The 19,583-nt window shown below is 37.4% G+C and overlaps 1 protein-coding gene across 3 annotated transcripts in view; it reads right to left on the bottom strand.

Moving 5' to 3' along the window:
* Positions 1–19,583, bottom strand: part of gnb1l (guanine nucleotide binding protein (G protein), beta polypeptide 1-like) — a 35,971-nt gene extending 16,388 nt beyond the window's left edge. The window contains exons 1-6 of one of the 3 annotated variants that reach the window (XM_053481385.1): positions 19,539–19,583; positions 16,749–16,814; positions 5,374–5,536; positions 4,942–5,067; positions 4,691–4,853; positions 3,069–3,161 (exon numbers count right to left, since the gene is read on the bottom strand). In XM_053481385.1, coding sequence (XP_053337360.1) covers positions 3,069–3,161; positions 4,691–4,853; positions 4,942–5,067; positions 5,374–5,492 — 501 coding nt within the window. In that variant the 5' untranslated portion in view covers positions 5,493–5,536; positions 16,749–16,814; positions 19,539–19,583. The other 2 variants (XM_053481386.1, XM_053481384.1) reach the window with 2 other exon arrangements.

Raw genomic sequence — 19,583 nt, 5'->3', positions numbered from 1 at the left:
CCCTCCCTGTATGTGCTGAAACGCTGACATATCGCACCATTACACCGAGTCTCAGACGTCCTGTCAGCCAATCACAGAGCAGCGCTGCCGGGCAGAGAGAAAAACTCCGAGCATGGGAGAGAAAAAAGAAAAAAAAGAAAAGAAAAAAAGTGTCGTGAAGAGAACGGAGCGTGGTGCTAAAAATAGCATTACATCTGTTCCAATAGTTATGCTCACGGAGCTTAAAGAACAACAAGCAATCTGTTTTCATCTAAAGCAGCAGGGATGATGGTGACGACAGCAAGACAACCTCGGGGTGACTGACAGACTGGAGAACCGACCACAAACCAGCACGACTCTGACACATACAAACACACATCACCATTTAGTGCTCTCTATTCTACACACACACACACACACAGTCACCCACACTCACACTTCCTCAAACTATTTCTTTTTGGTCTTTTTTTCCCACTCTATCAAAATTACTAACATGTCTATTATTAACACAAGCCCCGCCCTTATCAACAAAATCCCACACAATCCGCCATAAACATAAGCCATCATTAACAAACCCCAGCCGTACTAACAGAAGCCACACCCACATTAATACAAGCAGTATTCTTACTAAAGGAAGCCACGCCCCCACATTATAATAAACACCATTCTTAATTTTAAAAAACCTACCCTTTATTAACAGAAGCCACTCCCACATTAATATAATCCTCATTTTTTAGTAACTAAACCCCAGATATTAACTAAAGCCACAACCACATTAATCTAATCCCTATTGTTATTAAAAAACTCCACCCATAGTAAAAAGAGCCACACCCACACAAATTAAAGTCACATTAATATAAAGCCCACCTATATAAACAAAACATGAGTATAAGCCCTATTTTTATTAATGAAACCCAACTCATATTAACAGAAGCCACACCCACATCAATTAAAGCCCTCTTCTTATTATCAAAACCCCACCCACATTAAAAGAAACCACGCTCACATTAATATAAGCCCCTACGCTTATTACCAGAAGCCACACCCACATTAATAAGTGCTATGCTTTTAACCAAACACACCAGGTATCAACAGAAGCTGCGCCCGCATTAATATAAGCAGTATTCTAATTAACAGAAGCCACTCCCTCAATGTTATAAGCCCTACTCATATAAAAAATATGAATATTAACAGGAGCTCCGCCCACAATAATATATGCCATATTCTTAAAATGTTAAACAAAAGTCCTTAGCCTTCAACTTTAATCCACACCCACATTAATAAAACTTCATTCATATATTAACAAACGCTCCGCCCCTTTTACTAACAGCTCTACCTTTAAAAAAAAAAAACAGCACAAAACCTGACACATTTATATACATTTAATAAAAATATATATATATATATATAAATTTTTATTTCATTTGGGAAACTTTTTGGCCAAATTTCCCTGATGTGCAGTATAACTATTATAGTGTAGTATAGTATAGTATAGTATAGTGTAGTATAGTATAGTGTAGTAAAGTATAGTGTAGTATAGTGTAGTGTAGTATAGTGTAGTATAGTGTAGTGTAGTATAGTGTAGTGTAGTATAGTGTAGTATAGTATAGTATAGTGTAGTAAAGTATAGTGTGGTATAGTGTAATATAGTGTAGTTTAGTATAGTGTAGTGTAGTAAAGTATAGTGTAGTATAGTGTAGTGTAGTATAGTGTAGTGTAGTATAGTGTAGTAAAGTATAGTGTAGTAAAGTATAGTGTGGTATAGTATAGTATAGTATTGTATAGTATAGTGTAGTATAGTGTAGTGTAGTATAGTGTAGTGTAGTATAGTATAGTAAAGTATAGTGTAGTAAAGTATAGTGTGGTATAGTATAGTATAGTATTGTATAGTAAAGTATAGTGTAGTAAAGTATAGTGTGGTATAGTGTAGTATAGTGTAGTGTAGTAAAGTATAGTGTAGTATAGTGTAGTGTAGTATAGTGTAGTATAGTGTAGTATAGTATAGTATAGTGTGGTATAGTATAGTATAGTATTGTGTAGTATAGTGTAGTGTAGTATAGTATAGTGTAGTAAAGTATAGTGTAGTAAAGTATAGTGTGGTATAGTATAGTATAGTATTGTATAGTATAGTGTAGTATAGTGTAGTGTAGTATAGTGTAGTGTAGTATAGTGTAGTATAGTATAGTGTAGTATAGTATAGTATAGTGTAGTATAGTATAGTATTATGATAAATAAGAACATTAATATCCTCAACAATGACTAAATGACTTTATAACTAATGATCAGTGAGGTCACAAATAATAAATATAAACATTTATATTTAAAACACAGATCCTCTTAGAAATCATCACATCATTCACAAGTTTCTGACCTGCTAAAACAGTGTGTGTGTGTGTGTGTGTGTGGGTGTGTGTGTGTGTGGGGATTAGAGCCCACATCAGCACATCCATACACACAGCACATACGCAGTAATGCTTCTGAAAGTTAATCCTAAAGTCATACAGCCAACCAAAGTCAAATGTGAAGGAGGACACCAGTGAGAACTGCGAGCCAGCGAGCTCGATCAGCCAAACATCCCAGCTCTCACTTGCACTTTTCACACTCTCCTGGAAAAGCCATAAATATTATAAGAAGACATATTAATTAAGCATGAAGCTGTACATCTTTGTATTTTTTTTTTGTCAACGTGTAGGCCAAATACGAGCTCTCGGCTGCAAACCAGCTCTGACGGTTGATTTATACCGGAGAGGCACTACGATTCCAGCAACTGTAATTACTGGACTAAAGATGAGTCTAAAAAAGAAATTCGGTTCAGGACACTGTAAATCACTCACTGCTGATCCACCAGTCTACCGGATATTACTAATGATGTTGAGGAAAAACAGTGCAAGACTTTTTTTTTCTTTTGAAGCAAAAGTTCAGCCAGAATTTATATTTTTCACAATCCGTCATTAAATGTCATTGACATGTTTATTATCTGGAGCTTGTATCTCTAAATTTATTCCTGTAGCTACAGTAAAAAAGACTAATCCTAATAACAAGTAAGGAGAGTCTATAAACATACAGATCATATAACTGTGTGTTCTTACCTGCCACATCTTCATGCACATCAGCATGCCGTGTTTATCGTCAGGGATTAAGGAGCACGTCGGCGTCTGACTCTCCAACTCCATCACCTTTATCTGAAGATGTCAGGAGGAACATTTTGAACAGAAGAATCTTTATGTAATATAAAGTAACACTGAAAACTATAATGGACGCACTGTTAATTCAGTGAGAAAGGAATAACTGTTGAGTCGTTCTTAGTGACTCGTTAAAGCATGGTTACTTTTAATACCACAGTGCCTGTATTTGCACGGCCCGAATTGATTTATTTCCTTTACATCAAATGAGGATGATGTTACGGCTGATTGGTGCACATCACACTTTTGAGACACATAATGTTGTGAAACATCTGGTGCAATCTGAGAGGTCTTTATAAAGTTGCATATTTAAGCTTTAAAAAAAAGATTTTTTTTTTTGTTTACAGATCTCCACAACATAAAAAAAAAAATCGGTGCTTTGTTTTCCTGAAACTTGTGTTTAAGTATAACCTTGCAAATTTGCAAAACATCGTCAGCGCTTGATTTCTGTTTTTTGTTTTTGTCGCTAAGGCATTTCTACGCAGTCGCCGTGAAACAAACTCGTTCGCCAAAAGCCTGTGTTGTTTTCTGCTTCATCAAGTCTTGACTTGATAGTTTGGCTCGAAACTGAAGCGAATGATTTGTAAGACACCTCCGTAGAAGAATAAGCCTTTTTCTCCTCCCTGTACAGCCATGTTACAACAACTGTTAGATTGTTGTGTGAAAGCCACAGGCAAAAATCTTATACCATTAGCTTTACGTGTTATTATAATCAGCCCGAGATAACTCGAGATTACAGTCGGTGTGTACTACTACACAAACACACACACAGCTTTAGGCATGCCGGCACTGACATATATTTCCCACCTACAGGTATGCGCGCACTGATTAAAACCACAAACCATAATGACGGCCGCGAGTGAGTGACGGGTCGAGGCCGACGCTCCGGGGAGGAAGCCGTGATGGTCGCGATACATCCTCGTTAAGGGTTCGATTAAACGGCTCTTAGTTAAAGCCAATTCATATTTTAACAGGTTAGCACATCTGGAGCGGCGTTTAGCTCTGCTTTCTAAACAAAGAAAGCTTTTAGACCCGAGCTCATCCCCTCAGGTGAGAGAGAGAGAGAGAAAGAGAAAGAGAGAATAGAAGGAGAGAGAAAATGAGAGACAGATTAAAAGCTTCAGGTACTCCGTGCTTTACAAGGAGGAAGCCGGGTGCAAAGGTTTTCTCCTTTAAGCTGATTTTTTTTTATTTAAAGAAGAACTTCATGCTGTAACAAACTGCTTTGGCTGTAAAATTATTGGTGTTTGAAATTATCATAAACTTTTAGTTTAAGGAAAATGTCCTGCAAACGTGTTTTGATCCGGTCACACCAAAATGTAAAATTGTACTGTCATTTTCTATAATATTATTTTATTAAATTTCTATAACTTAAGACATCTTCTTCTTTTTGGCTGTTCCCGTTAGGGGTCGCCACAGCGGACCATTTGTCTCCATCTAACAGGGACAAAAAAATGTTTTATTTTTGTTTTTAAGGCAAATAAATATGAGACACCCTTTCGTTATAGAGAGTTACGTTCCACGCTCACCTCCTCCATCCTTTCTGCTGGAAGTGCGAGCAGGGTTCTACGCCCATCAGCCTCCAGAAGACAGCACTGGCAGAACCCGACACTTCCTGTGTGCACCGAATTCGCTACCGTGCTGCGACCCTCGTGCAAATCCCACACACGCACTTGCATGTCCCGTCCATGACTAAACAACAAAAAATAAACATCTCCATCTCAAAAGCACTATAACGTCTAAATAATAAGCCGAGTCAGGAGGAGTGGTCCTATCCTACCTGAGGAAGGTGTTTGCTGAGCGAACCGTGCTGATCCAGATAACCGAAGCTCCACCATGGCCGTCTAAAGCGCTCTCAGCCCGTCGGGTGTTCAGGTTCCACACATGGACTAAACCTTTCCCTGATCTGTGGCACCCGAAAAACAAAGAAATCTTGTTTTTAAAAAAAAAAAAAGATACAGAAGCTGCTACAAATCAATTAATGAAAACACCATCAAACATCTCACTCATTGCCTGGAGTTTGTCACTCATTGAATAATACAGTATGTCTTGTTCTTTGTCTGACTATGCACAGAAACAAATTCCCTGAATAAAGTGCAATAAGACTTTACCACTCTTTTCCATAGCGTTATTTTTATTTATTTTTTTTATTTTAAGAACATGTACATCCGTCTGATCATGTCATGGCGGTCTGTGATTATTAGGCGCTCACCCTGAGTACAGCAGAGGGAGTCCCGCCTCAGCGCAGTGAAAGTGGAGCGTGTTAACAGAGGCTCCTGATCCCCTCAGAGTAAACACGGGGTCTGGCGGAGGACGAGGACGAGCCATCATCAGGTCCAAACCTTTCACGAACCCCAGCAGGCAGAGCTTGCGAACTATAATGCAAAAAAAAACAAAAAAAACAAATACATTATAACATGCGTAAAGAAAACGGTTGAGTTACGGTTCAATCTGCGGATTGATAAGGAAATTAGAAGAAAACGGTCCTTTACAATTGGAAGCATTAGCACCAGAAACGTCTGATCATCTAACCCTCATTAATACAGCTTTAACGAGTCGTTACATTTATCTTCATCTTCGCTTACACAAACTAACTACAGCAGTTACGCTTTTTTTTTCCTCCTATGTATAAACCGTAGCTTGCTCTGATTGCTAATCATTTAAGCATTTTCAAACAGGCCTAGCTTAGAGCCAGAGGATTCAGACAAAACTGTAAATAAAAATAAAGTCAGCCAGGGTTTAGGGAGGAAGAAGGCTATACAGGGATTTTTTTTTTTTTTTACACGATAACAGCTCTTACTCAATGTGTCATGAATCACAGCTCGAGACAACTTAATTACTGTAAACAGGCCGAGACTCTGCCTTTGTGACCAGCGGCAGGTTTCGCAGCCAATCACAACACTCACGCAGACGGAAAACGTGTGTCAAAAAAAACAACAAAAAAAAACAACCACCAACAGCACAGCTGCTTGAGAATTTTCTTTTAGTGACGACTTGTAAAGACGTTAAGAGGACCTGGCATGCGGCACGAGTGGGGAAAAAAAAAGCAGAAAGAACAAAGACGGAGACAGAGACAGAGACAGAGAGCTAGCTTTCTTCTTGAGTGGCATCCAATATAGGCGAGATTTTTAGATACAGATCAGGAAAGTTAATGAAGATCCCTCTTTGTGGCGTCTGATTCTCGATCACCCTTGGCCCTGTCCCTGAAACCGGAGCCGCTGCTATTTCGCTGGCGCTCATTTCAGGAGGTTAGCGGTTAAATTCTGCGTGTTAACCTGTCGAGCGGAGCCTACTTTCTGCTCTACCTTCCTAATTAAGAGCCAAGCACTCCAGCCTTTCCCCCAATCTTTTATATCCTACCTGCTACTACCTGGTACATCAGCAGGAGACATCTGGACATGCTTCACTATTATTTCCCTTATGGGCACCAGAATTTCTGTCCCCTAACACATATTTGGTCCTTATAAAGAAATATATGAGAATTCATTCACACATACTTGCACTGTTTATACTGACATGTTTCAATTCAGAAAAAGAGGTAAAATATAAATTAAAGCTCTGATTGTGTATTTTGGTATTTGTAGGGACTGCATGGTCTCAATCACAAATAGATTAAATAGAAATAAAACACAAATAGACTTGCCTTTGTACATACACATAAACATACACGCTTATTGTTAACACGCTTGAAAGCAGACAAACATTATACGCACATTTTTTTTAATGCCTCTATACGTTTTTAATATATTTTTTTCACCAATCTTTTTGGGTAGTATATAGATTTTTACAATCATTGACACACACATAGAGGTTTGTAACACTCCAAAATGAGCATTAGGGTAAAAAAAAATACATACATAAAAAGAAAATATGTTAAAATGTAAATCATTAATGAGGACCACAATTTGTACACATTATTGTTATTGTTTATTACCTAACATTGTTAAGTATATACTAAAGTCTAGTCCTCACTATAAAGATTAATGCATTTCTTTATTAGGACTTAAATATTCCTTTGGTAGCAATAAGGACAGTACAGTATGTGTACCGGATGAAGATACCATTAAAGATATACAAACACACACAAAAACACGTACAGAGGTACTTGTGGGGACCATGGCGTATCACCCCAAAATCTTGGGGATTAATCAACAAACGTGCACGTGCAATACACCTGCATAACCAAAAAAGTCTAATTTACTATAAGGGCTCAGAATGTATTCAAGTTGATAAGTTTGTATTTATTACTGTATGGAGACCTGCTTAAACACAAGCCATGCTCATGAGGATGCATTACTGAGTTCATGAGTTCAAAAAAGCCAACAAATTAGTGTTTTTAATGGCATGTGTTCACACCAATTTGTCTGAGGACCTAAAATGCTGTAAAGGCAAAAATCAGAAAACTGTTAGTTCAGCTTTGGGCCATTTGAAGTGTGTGACTGAGCTCATGCATTACTTTATTTAGAAGAACACTGCGGTCTACAACTACTGCAATACGAAATGTGTGTGTGTGTGTGTGTGTGTGTAGTCTGAAATTAGAAGCCCTGATGATCGCAGTTCCACCTCTCTGGAGCCCGTTTAAGGATTTTGAGTGGGTTCAGAGACTCGGGGTGAAATTAAATCCCCCTTCCAGAGGGCACTTTTTAGGTTAACTGAACACAACTCTGTGTTATTCACACACTGCACAGATCCGTGCCTGCTGCCGCTTTAAAAAAGTAAAAAAAAAAAAAAGGAAAAAAGAAAAAAACTTTTCTGATGTTTTCTTTGGCTGTGCCCATGTTCAAGTCGTTTGAAGTGCCATTGGCACTACTCCTGTACTGAATCAAAAAAACAAAAAAAAGGAGAGAGAAAAAAAAATCCTGGCAACAGTTGCTTCATCTTTTTTTTTTTCACCCTTTTAGCATCCATTTGCCAAAGAGCTGAGCTTTGTGTCGAGGCGGTGGAGTGTGTGTGTTGCGAGAGGAGGGAGTTTGTATGACAGGATGGATTTGGCCGGCTTTAAGGATGGATTAAGGCACCCTTATTGTGTGACGACTCCCGATACACCGAGGTGCTGGAAAAAAGCACGCACTCTATCAGGGAACACATCACTACTTTCATCCAGGTGGTTGTGTGTATGTGTGTGTCTCTGTTAGGTAGGAGGCGGCGGGACGGGACGGTTGAGGGAGAGAAATTCCAGTGAATTCCTCTCCCTCCCCGCATGAGAAAGGTTGGTTTAATGGTTTAATTAATGATTTAAAAGAAAAAAAAACGTGCATTTTTTGTGTTAATATGCATTCGTGTTAAGATGTTATTGTTGTTATACTGTTGTAGCACCAAATACGCATATAGTGGAGGCCCTCATAATTTAAACCTGAAAAAAAAAGACGATTTAGCACACTTCTTTTGAGAGTTTCCTATGAGGAAGCGTTTGTTTAACATCTAAGGAAGGAGTCTCCAGTATCAGCAGGTCGAAACAGTCAGTTTCCACCAAGTTAGAGTCATCAGCTGTATTTATATCATATTGGATTTAAAAGCAAGAATAAAAGAAAGAAAAACTGAACAAAGAAAGGGTTGAATCTTCAATTTAATGTAAAAGCTGTACAATTAATTGCGTAAAAATAAATCACAATATGGACCTGAACAATTACTTTATCGCAAAAGGCTGCAATTTATTACAAGTAGAATACGACTAATCTGGAATTTATATGGAGTTTGTCAATTGAATAAGTATTTTTTTTAACAAATAAATATTTGCAAACATCATCAATTTATCCAATTATTTGGTGTATATTTAATAGCTACCTATCATGGTTTAAACCTCTATTGCAATACGTATTAAATTAGTTGCATGTTTAATAAAATCATGCAGCCTTAATGAAAACTAAACATTTACAACATGCTGGTATAAATAAATAAATAATCTTATCAGTGGTGGCGACATTATTACCGTTGTGGCAGAATGAAGAATAAGGTGTAATCCTAGTTTCATATATCTAAATCATAAGCAAAATGTTAAGCAAAAAATAAATAAAAAATCATGATTCCTATTTCATAATGAAACATGCAACCATAATCTGTCACTACACAAAGTCTCATTTCTTACACATAAATAATTAACTATTAACATAGTTATGATTGTTACTATCGAGTCGAGGTGACGAACCGATCGTCTTTAAAATCAGCGAGACTCCGACTCTATTTCTGGAATGTCCCGTTCGGTCACGTCGCTCTCTTCAATCTCAGTAAGCCAAAGTCAGCAGTTTAAGGCTGCTTGTTTGCACAATAGTGCACTTGTGGTTATCAACTCGAACGAAGGAACACACACTGTGTACAAACCCCGAACTATCAAAACAAGCTCGTGACAAGCTGTCACTCAATCTCGTTTTGGCAAAACCCTCCAATTGTTCGCAAAAACGCGAAAAGGCCACAAAGCAAACAAACGTGTGGCTGTGCGAGGAAGAACCACAAAACCCCCAAAAATGCTGCCTGCACAGGAGTCGATCAGAAATACTGATTTATATTTAAAATATGTCAACCACAGCGCTCAACTTGTACGTCGACAACTTAACGACTCCTGATAGCTGAACAACAGAAGTAATAAAGGGAGATAAACTTCTTGTGCAGACGTTCCACGGTGTTACCTGTTTAGCTCGTTTAGAGCTATGCACCTAATCACATAATCATATGGATTACAATAAATAAATAAATATATTGCGTCTTTTAAAAAAATTAAAACAATACTTAAATAACACTACTGTTAATACTCCGGAGTACTAACAGTAACTCACAACTGTTCAATTTCTTACATACTTAACATTAGAATTAAACTGCCTGGCTAAAACAAAGTCACTATTATAGAGGAGTCAAACTATCGGGCTGCATCAAGCAAAGAAAACAACTAAGGAGATTTGAAATGACGGACAATAAAAACCCTTCAATATATTATCAGAACCTGGAAGGATTGTGCTGAACTGTAAACTTGGTAGAAGAAATGTGGTGGGAAAAAATGAATCATAAATAGAGATCACTTAAAACACTTGTTGAGGTTTGTTCATTTATTCTTTCATTTTCTTTACAGCTTTTTGGATTTTGGAGCAATTAAAAAAGGTCATGTGGTCTGATGAGTCCAGATTGACCCCATCAGGGTAAGAAGGGAAGCGTATAAAGCGATGCACCCATCATGCATAGTGTCGACTGTACAGGCTTCTGGAGACAGTGCTATGATCTGGGGTTGATTCAGTCGCTCAGGTCTAGACTAAAATAAAGTCAGTCCGAATTAAATCTTAGAGTAGGCAACTTCTTTTTTTTTTTTTGGCCAGGCTGTGTGCAAGTATAAATAGTATCAGGTGCTGTTATTTATATCGCAAGTTATAATTTTGTTATGACCCTAAAATTGTCAAGCATTCTTTAATAATTAAGAACAAGCACTTGCTAAGACAAGCGTGAAATAAATAAATAAATAAATCACCAAATCCTATTTGGTTAAGTACAATATTCCATGTTTTAATGTTTAACCCTGATTTACGATTCGTTTTCTTTATTTTATCTGCGCGCTTTTAGAAAAGCACTTGCCGTGATAAAAACTGGCTAATATTCAGGACAAGTTTTTCAACTCTGCAGGACACACCCCTGAACTTAGACTGCTTGAAAGCAAAGAATAAAAACACAGACATCACTTTATTTTCCAATCCAAACACCTGAGGCATGTTTATCTTACAAAACATCCCTGTTTTATGTACACAGCTTGTCCTGTTGAAGTCATCTAGCTTAGCTTTTTTCTTTTTTTTTTGGCCCATTACATCTTCTTTAAATTTGGACTCCTGCAGTGTTTCCTAGACTTCTGCAAGAGTCCTGACCTCATGACGGAATCGTACCACATAAATAATTATAGGGTGCGATCTGTAGTATGATCACGCTCATTCTTTTGCTTTTCATTTTGGCACTTGGGGTGGGACGGGCAACGTTACCGCCAATGCAGCGATACTGTTGCACTGCTTTCGTTTAAAATCAAAAGAGGTAGCTTAAAATAAAGACAAAAAACGAGCAGAGCGGCTATCGATGCTATCCAATTAAACAATGATAATATATAAATATATATAAAATACCCAAGTACTGTATCTGCTGGAGTAGCAAAACTACAGTAATAACACTTCTATTATTAGCTTTTTCTAAGAATGTAGTCATGATTTAGGGACAATCTTTGAGGTCATACCACTTCCAAATAAAATAAAATAAATTAAAATATCATGCTTATTATCAGAATGTTGAACTCTCTACACCAGTCTTAACCATGAACCCCCTGCCCTGAACATTTTAGTGCTCATTTGAATGCTCGATCACACTTACTTCTATTCAGTAACGGTGGCTAATCAGCTAATAAGTTAAATCTAGTATGCAGGAGCTGAGAAAACACTACAGTGTGCAGATTCGGGGGTCTCCCTGGACAGGGTTGGGAACTATTACCACTTGGAAATGTTGTCATTCTTTTAGGTGCTCCAGGTAAATGGTTGCCAGAGTGGATCCTCTGATCCACCCATTGGATTTGGCTTTTTTTATTTTTTTTTAATGTTCTGCTTAGCACTGTTTAGCGCTGGCTCTAAGCATGCCTACATCCGGACATATGATTTCTAAAATTGTTTAAAAAAAACAAAAACAATACCCCAAAGTACCCCAAAAGCAACAATATGGCAATATAATGCCGAAGATTCTGTAGGCCATAGTCCTTTCCCTAACTTTAAATAATAAAAAGTTAGATTTTAGTCTCATTTGCTATGAGCTATATTATTCGCAAACTTTAAAAATAAAGCTAATCATTTAAACAGGACACGCAAAAGTCTCTCTGTTAGCAGAATGTGGACTCTAGACCCGTCCCCTCCCCGTAAATGTGGTACAGTCCACTTCTCGCCAACACTTATATGGTTTCTACATTTCCCGTTGGACAAATGCCACCATAAAATCTCAGGTTCTCGTCAAAGTAAAATTAGCAGACTCCTAATCTTAACAGAGTCCCCTATTTAATTCTGTGATTCCACTGTAATTATTTTTTATGTAGTAATAAAAATTAATAATACCAGTTTATTGCCGGTAGGCTTTTTACTGACAAATGGAGACACGCAGCATCAGTGAATTAAAATCTCGGCTCTTTCTGTCAATTTCGTAACATGTGCTAATCTAAAGTTACACAAGCATTTAAGCAATATCAGGTGTAAAACTTTCCATAGGGGCATGGGAACAATAATTTTTTCTCGTCAGATTATTTTTAACAATCAGAACAAAATTAACAAAAATCAGAAATCAAGATCAGAGACCGGACACTCATGGACATTGCACATTTGCACATTTCCTGGAAATTTCCATTTATTTCGATTTTTATTTCCATTTAAATTTATTGCTATTTTTGTCTACATTTATACAGTTTTTATATATTCTTATATATTTTTTTAATTTTATATTTTGTTCTATTTTCTTATGTTTCTATAGCTAAACTTACTCTTCTTTTATTCTACAATTTATTTCTTGTTAATTGTTTAAAAAATTTTAAGGTCACTGGCGGTCGTATAAGCATTTCACTGCATATCGTACAGTTTGTGTATGACTGTGTATGTGACAAATAAAATTTGAATTAAAAAAAAAAACTTCTTATTAACAGCTTTATGATCAGAAACATTATTTAAAAATTAATCAGTGAAAATTAGAGATGGTTTATAATATTAAGTCCAAGTTATATATAGTATATTTCATCTTTTTTTTTTAGATTACGTAATCACTTATTAAATGTTTTTACTTTAATAGTAAAATGATAACATTTTATTTAAGGAAAGAATTTTCTTTTAAGACTTTTTATATGCAAAAGAAAATGAAACAAATACAATAATAATAATAATAATAATAAAGCTGCAAAACTGTATTGCTGTAATGCCTTTGAGAAATTATAACAAAAATATTCAATTTAAATAATTTAACACAGAACTAAGGTTTCATTGGTTTCAGTGATTCCCAAACCTACTCGATCACAATCTGCAAAAGCTTTATTAACAATATCAGTAGATTGCAAGTCTGTCAAAAAAGCCAGCAATTAAGCTTTCCATCATAAAGCAAGAAAAAAAAGTCTAATAAAGCTCCACTCCTGCTATGTCTGTTCCATCTGATGGTGGATGGAGGGATGGAGGGATGGAGAACCTAGCGGACGAAAAGAAAGCCAGCAAGGGAATATTGAGGTTCTCTCCGCTCTCGGTGGAACAGATAAGACAGCTCCAGTAATCTGACTCTAAGTCTGTGGATAAAGGCAGTTTGTCTCGTCTCGAGCCGTCTCTCAACACCTGCTGGGTAATTAGGCCCTAATTATGAGAGAGCCAGTTCCCTTCTTCCCTCTGCGCGTTATTAAATGAAGACGAGGCCTGCCAGCCAGATATCTCTCAACGCCGGCGAGGGGCTGGCGACCTTCAGATCAAACGCACGCTACCATCGCCTGCTTACAGCGGATTCGAGGGGGGAGGGGCCGCTCGTTTTAACGTGGGTCTTCAAAAGATCACGGACGCATTCCTTCCCTTGTTCAGAGTCAGGATGGAGGGATGAAGAAATAGAGAAAGGGGAACGTCGGCCCCTTGCCGGTCATACGCCACCATTCATAAATAAGCTGCCCAGATTCTGAGATTGTAGAACTCCAAAATGTAGAGGAAGAAATGAATAATATTTAAAAGGTTCACTGCTTATGTGTGTTAGTTTAGGGTTGCACTCCTGGTATCTATCCCTTTAGCGTTGCACTCTTCGCATCTACCTTTTGAGTGTCGCACTCCTCTACCTATTTACCATCGCGCTCCTAACGTCTACAGATTTAGCGTCGCGCTCCACACATCTACCCGTTTAGTGTTGCACTCCTTCAGTCTCTCCGTTTAGCAGGGCATGCCTCACATCTCCCTTTTCAGTGTCACAGTCCACAAGTCTACCCATTCAGCGACCTGCTTACCGGTTCAGCGTCGCGCACCACACGGCTACCCGTTCAGCGTCGCGCGCCACACGTCTAGCCCTTCAGCGCCGTGCTTGTTGCATTTACCCGTTTAGTGTTGCATCCCTCACAATTAACCCGTTCTGTATTGCACTTCTTACATCTATTGGCATACCCTCATACTCCTTCCATCTACTGGTTTAGTGTCGCACTCCTCATGTCCGCCAGATTAGCATAAAAAAAAATCCACTCTCCTTTTATATCCAATTTTATAAAATACAACAGATAAAAAAAACACTATTCTTTATTTTCTAATAATATACAATATATTATATATATTATATATTTAACTTTTTAAAAAATGCTGAAAAAGATTTGGTGAACCTCTTTCCGTAACATGTTAAATATAGTGTAGTTACCATAATGAAGCAGGAATACAATAAAAATCAATGATGCAGTCATTAAAGTGCATGAGCCTTCAGTACTAATCTAAGACACAAACATACAGAAAAAAACAAAGAAAGAGAAAAAAAAAATGAATGAAAGAAACAATCTGGATTCCATTTGCCCTAACATTAGATTTTTGTCCAAAATGAGTTTCACTGCTGCAACAACAACCTACATATGCAGAATATAATAAAAAGTAATGTAATGAAGGACGTGCAGAAGTTAGTGCCCAAGTTAGAAATTAGAATTTAAAAATTCTCAATGAACAAATCACTTAAATGGGTTTCATGTTTTATGTGTGTATTCATGCGTGTGTATCTGTATTGGCGTTTCTTCTCACTATTTGTTTCCTTTTTTTTTTTTTTACTTTTTTCATCCTTTTTAAACAAAAATTAAATATCAGTCGGAAACCGAAAGTCATGTGTGGTTAAGATGTTTTAGTTTTTTTTTCTGTTTGTTACTATCATTTCTTTTTATTAAGATAAGTAAAAAATTCATTTGATAAATTATGCGAAGTTTACACTGTATGTTTTAAAAGGAGAAAGGAGATCAATACAAAAGATAAGATTAAAAAGTAAGATAAATTAATAAAAATTTTGTCACAAATGTCAAACTAATTACTTGATTCAAATTATTCATTTGATCGTTTAAAACATGTACAGGCAGGTCAAACACCTTATTATTAATGTTATTAATGTCTAACGTACAGATGATCTGATCTCAGAAAACACTTCACCGAGGGACTGAGCGTATATTTTGCAATTTGGGGAAAAACATCTTAAATTTTTCAGCTTTTCTTTTGTCCTTTAATTATTTTTAGTGCCGTCTGCCCAACCCCTTTCATGATAACCCCTGACCTCTGTCCAAACTTTTATATAATAGATTAAAATAAACAAAATACAAATATTTGATGAAATGTGAATAAATTGCATAAATTAACAAAAAAAAAAAAAAGTGTGTGATGCTGCAGACCCTCTCATGCTTGGCACGCTCTGAATAAATCTCTAATGTAAAATCTGTAAATTTAAAGTTTTTTTTGTGCTGGATGAAGATTGACGGCGACAGCGATGTGTCACTCTCAGAGCGTTCTCTGCAGCTGGTGTTCCTGCCCTTCCTAATGAGATCATACCTCAGCTCTCAGACATTCCTTCATTCTTCTCTTTATGGAAACGCTTATCTCGCGTTTCCTCTCACGTTCTCGACTCGATGGCCGTTTCCACTCGACTTCGGGAGAGAAGAAGTGTGTGTGTGGTTGTGTGTGTGTTTTTGTGTGTGTTTGTGTGACAGGGCAACACTGATAGCGCCCCCATCCCCCGCCCACAAAAAAAAACAACCAAACACAAACACTTCACCTGTTTGGAAAAATAAATAGTCAAATCTTCGAAACAAAGACAGAGGATGGAGACGCAGCGCCATTATAAAGTCGGGTTAAACAAACAGAGCAGGAAGTGAGACGCACACACACCCTATATTGTAAGGGTATGAGTGCTGGTTGTGTGTGTGTATGTGTGTGTGTGGACTGGAAAAACATCTCTGCGGTAGACTGATGGAGTGAAGTGCCCACACACGCACCCCCGTCGGTCAAGGGGAGGGGCCAGCATTGTTCCTGCCAATGGCGTGAACGCAGTGCCAAGGGTTGGACGAGATAAGATTGGTGTGGGTGCGTGCGTGTGTGTATAGCGTGTTGACTGAACACTTTGTCACTGATTTAGGAGATCCCAGTGACCGTGGTTAACAAAGGGATCAGCAGGTAGTGCGCTGTTATCTGTTGGCATTGTCACCTGTTTCCTTCCCCAGGTGTGTTCAGGGACAAACTGATGAGGACCGATGAGGACGTCCAATCCATCACACACTCACACAAGCTGAAGGCGGAGGGTCATAGGACGAACACAATCTGGACAACCCTGGTCTTTATGTGGAAGTGTGGCGAGCCGTAGTTGATTCAATTCTTTCTGTTTAACAATGCTCATTGTCACAAAGCAGATATGAAACTCTGGACACTGGAGATAAAAGTTCTCTGGTCCGATGAGAGCAACGTTGACCTTTGTGGTCTTGGCACAAAGAGTGAAGCATGGTGGTGGTGGTGGATGTGAATGATACCCCCCCCACCACTCCCCTTCACATATTTCTTTCAGAGAACCAGACTTTGTTGTATTTTATAATGTAGAAATAAAAGAAATAAAAATGGACATTCGTAAAATCTTAAAGTCTACCTCAGTCAGTGGAGTGATCATCCGAATAGCAGTGAGGGGACTTGTGACCTCATGACCTTCCGGAACCTGCACAGGGAAACACACAAGCCTCGTCAGTCATCGCTGATCGTCGTCACACAGGTAATGTTTTCCACAAAACACTAGAACAACTACTTCCTTCCACTGGTACCTCTCAACACAGGCGAACACTGTCGAATCAAAAGCACATGAATCATTACATCACATATGATTGGGGCCGGACTATAATTGCCATAAAAACCATGGCCTGATAGTATGTAAATCCCTCTTGTGTCACCAAAATAACTCTAAATCTTCAAGGCCTGGACTCCACTAGACCTCTGGACGTGTGTGTGGTATCTAGCACCAATGTTTCTCCAACAGACTTTTTACTAAGACACTTGAGCAGACTGGAGTCTACACCTTGAACTCGTAGTCATGTTCCTGCATTATCCTGCTGGAAAAGGCCACTGTCTTTAGGGAATTCTGAGTCAACTATCTTTAGGTAGGTGGTAAACGTCAAATTAACATCCATATGACTGGCTGGACTCAGGGACTTTTTAGCAGAACATTACCCAGATCATCACACAACCCTCCTCATCTCACCTTCTTTCCATAGTGCATCCTGGCAGCATCTATTATTCTGTAAAGGACAATGTGATTCTTCACACCAGGCCACCTTCTTCCATTAAACGTAGTCCAGTTGTGACGTTCACCTGCCCATATGGTAGGAGCTTCCAGCAGTGGGCACGGGTCAGCATGGACACCCTGACCATTGTGTGACTAGACAAGCTGAGATGCGCTGCGAGCTCTGACTCGTATTACTTAAAAAAATATATCTTTCTTAGTGTATTGTGCTACAGTACCTCTCTGCTCTTAGAGACCAGAAGCAAATAATAAACTAAAGAATAAACAAAAAAATAAACACCAGATAATTTGAAATTAAATGTAATAAATATAACAATATATACAATGGAATTTACGTGAAGAGAGATCGGGATCTTGGTGCAAAAAAGTGCAAACATGATTAAGAGATAAGAAAATATTTCACAAGTTATATCAATAGCCGGAATAAAAGTTCTGATGTAAAGTGTTTGAGTTTATAATAAGAACTCCAGAAGTATAGTAATACCATTTTGGAGATGCTTTAAGTTTTTTAGCAATCACAATGTGGTGCTTGGTAAAGCCTCCTAGATCCTTAGGCACATTTTTCCTGCTTCTAAACCATCTACTTCGTAAACTTGCTGGTTACTTGTTGTGTAATGTATTCCTTTTCTTTAAAGGTGTCAATATAAGAAGATAGTTCTTTACCTGTTAGTGTATTTATTGCTATGGCTGATTGGTGTAGATATAGGTGAAACGGTCATGTTTGCCAAAATGTCTCTTGAGGAAAAACACGAACAATAAAACACGAACATTTAATGTAATTTATATACAGTGGAACCTCATACGAAAGCATACGAAAGCTCCACCTCATAAATTTGTGTGTACGTTCAGGAGCTGTTCAAAGCTTGTTTGCGTCAGTACCTATTTTGTCCATGACGTAGCACCATGGGGCCCTAGAAAGTGAGCAAGGACGGTAGCAAGAAGAAAACAGAGCCACTTTCAGTTTCGTTTTTAAAGCAAGAGGAACCATAAATTAAGGTTAAGTGAGGTTTAATGTCTATTTATTTTATATCTTACTTTTTTCTTGAATGTTTGGATTGTTTTTATATGCAATGTTTTTATAGTGTTGCAAATTGGTAATGATAGTAATATTTTTGGGATGGCTGGAATGGATTATCTGCATTTACATTATTTTCTATGGAAAAATGCATTTCGCAATATGATATTTCGCCTCGAGAACTCACCTCTGGAACGGATTTATTTTGTATGCCAAGGTACTGCTGTATTACATATATATTTATTATATCTTTATTGTAACTTTGTAAATCTGTAGATTGTACATTTCATCTCAAATTTTTTATTTTACATTTTTTGTGCATTTTTTCTTTAATTGCAGTAAAATGTTTCTAATCTTTCTACTTTTCCCTTTTTAAGTCACGCATAAGCCATGTAAGAACTTCACTGCATATCATACTGTGTATGGATGTGTATGCAACAAATACATTTTTTTATTTGAATTTTTACTTTCAGTGCAGCATTACAGAGACACTCATCAATCTGTGTGTGTAATAATTTACCTCCCATTATTCTTACACTGCAAATGATAATATAATTCACTTCTCAACTCTAATACTTCAATTATTAAGCTACTGACAGACTTAAGCTTTTGATCCTCCTATCTGATATCGCCCGAGAGCTTCTGGATCCTCTTAATTGTCTTTTTTTTTAATTATCTCTCATCCACCTTTTGCTTGTTCTTTTTTATCTCATTTCAATAATATTTACTCATAATTTTGATGAATGTTTTAGAAAATCATCATGTACAATATGTACAGTACAATACAATAACACTTTTTCAACTTTTTAACAAATTTCAACTTTATCATCTACGCAATGTTTTGGTGGATATTATTATTATTATTATTATTATTTTCAGAACATTGTGTGCATTAGGACACTTTAAGGGGATCCAGACCAGAACACATGGAGCAGTTTTGCATTTAGAACTAAATAAACACTGCATTTTTATTTCTCATTTTCTTTTGAGGACATACAAAAGCTCTAAACATTTTTTAAATAAGTGACAGACATGATAACTATACTTTTTCTTCCCTTATACAGATACAACTTTCAAAATATCTAAAATACAAACGCTGGTCGGTCTTAAAACGAAGAACAGGTACGAACCTGATACGGATTTGCCGCCGGTGACGTAATCAACACGCGACATTG

The sequence above is a fragment of the Clarias gariepinus genome, chromosome 21 (genome assembly GCF_024256425.1).
Source record: "Clarias gariepinus isolate MV-2021 ecotype Netherlands chromosome 21, CGAR_prim_01v2, whole genome shotgun sequence".
Taxonomy (NCBI): Eukaryota; Metazoa; Chordata; class Actinopteri; order Siluriformes; family Clariidae; genus Clarias; species Clarias gariepinus.
The sequence above is the reverse complement of the archived record's forward strand: the minus strand, read 5'-3'. Positions and strand labels throughout refer to the sequence as shown.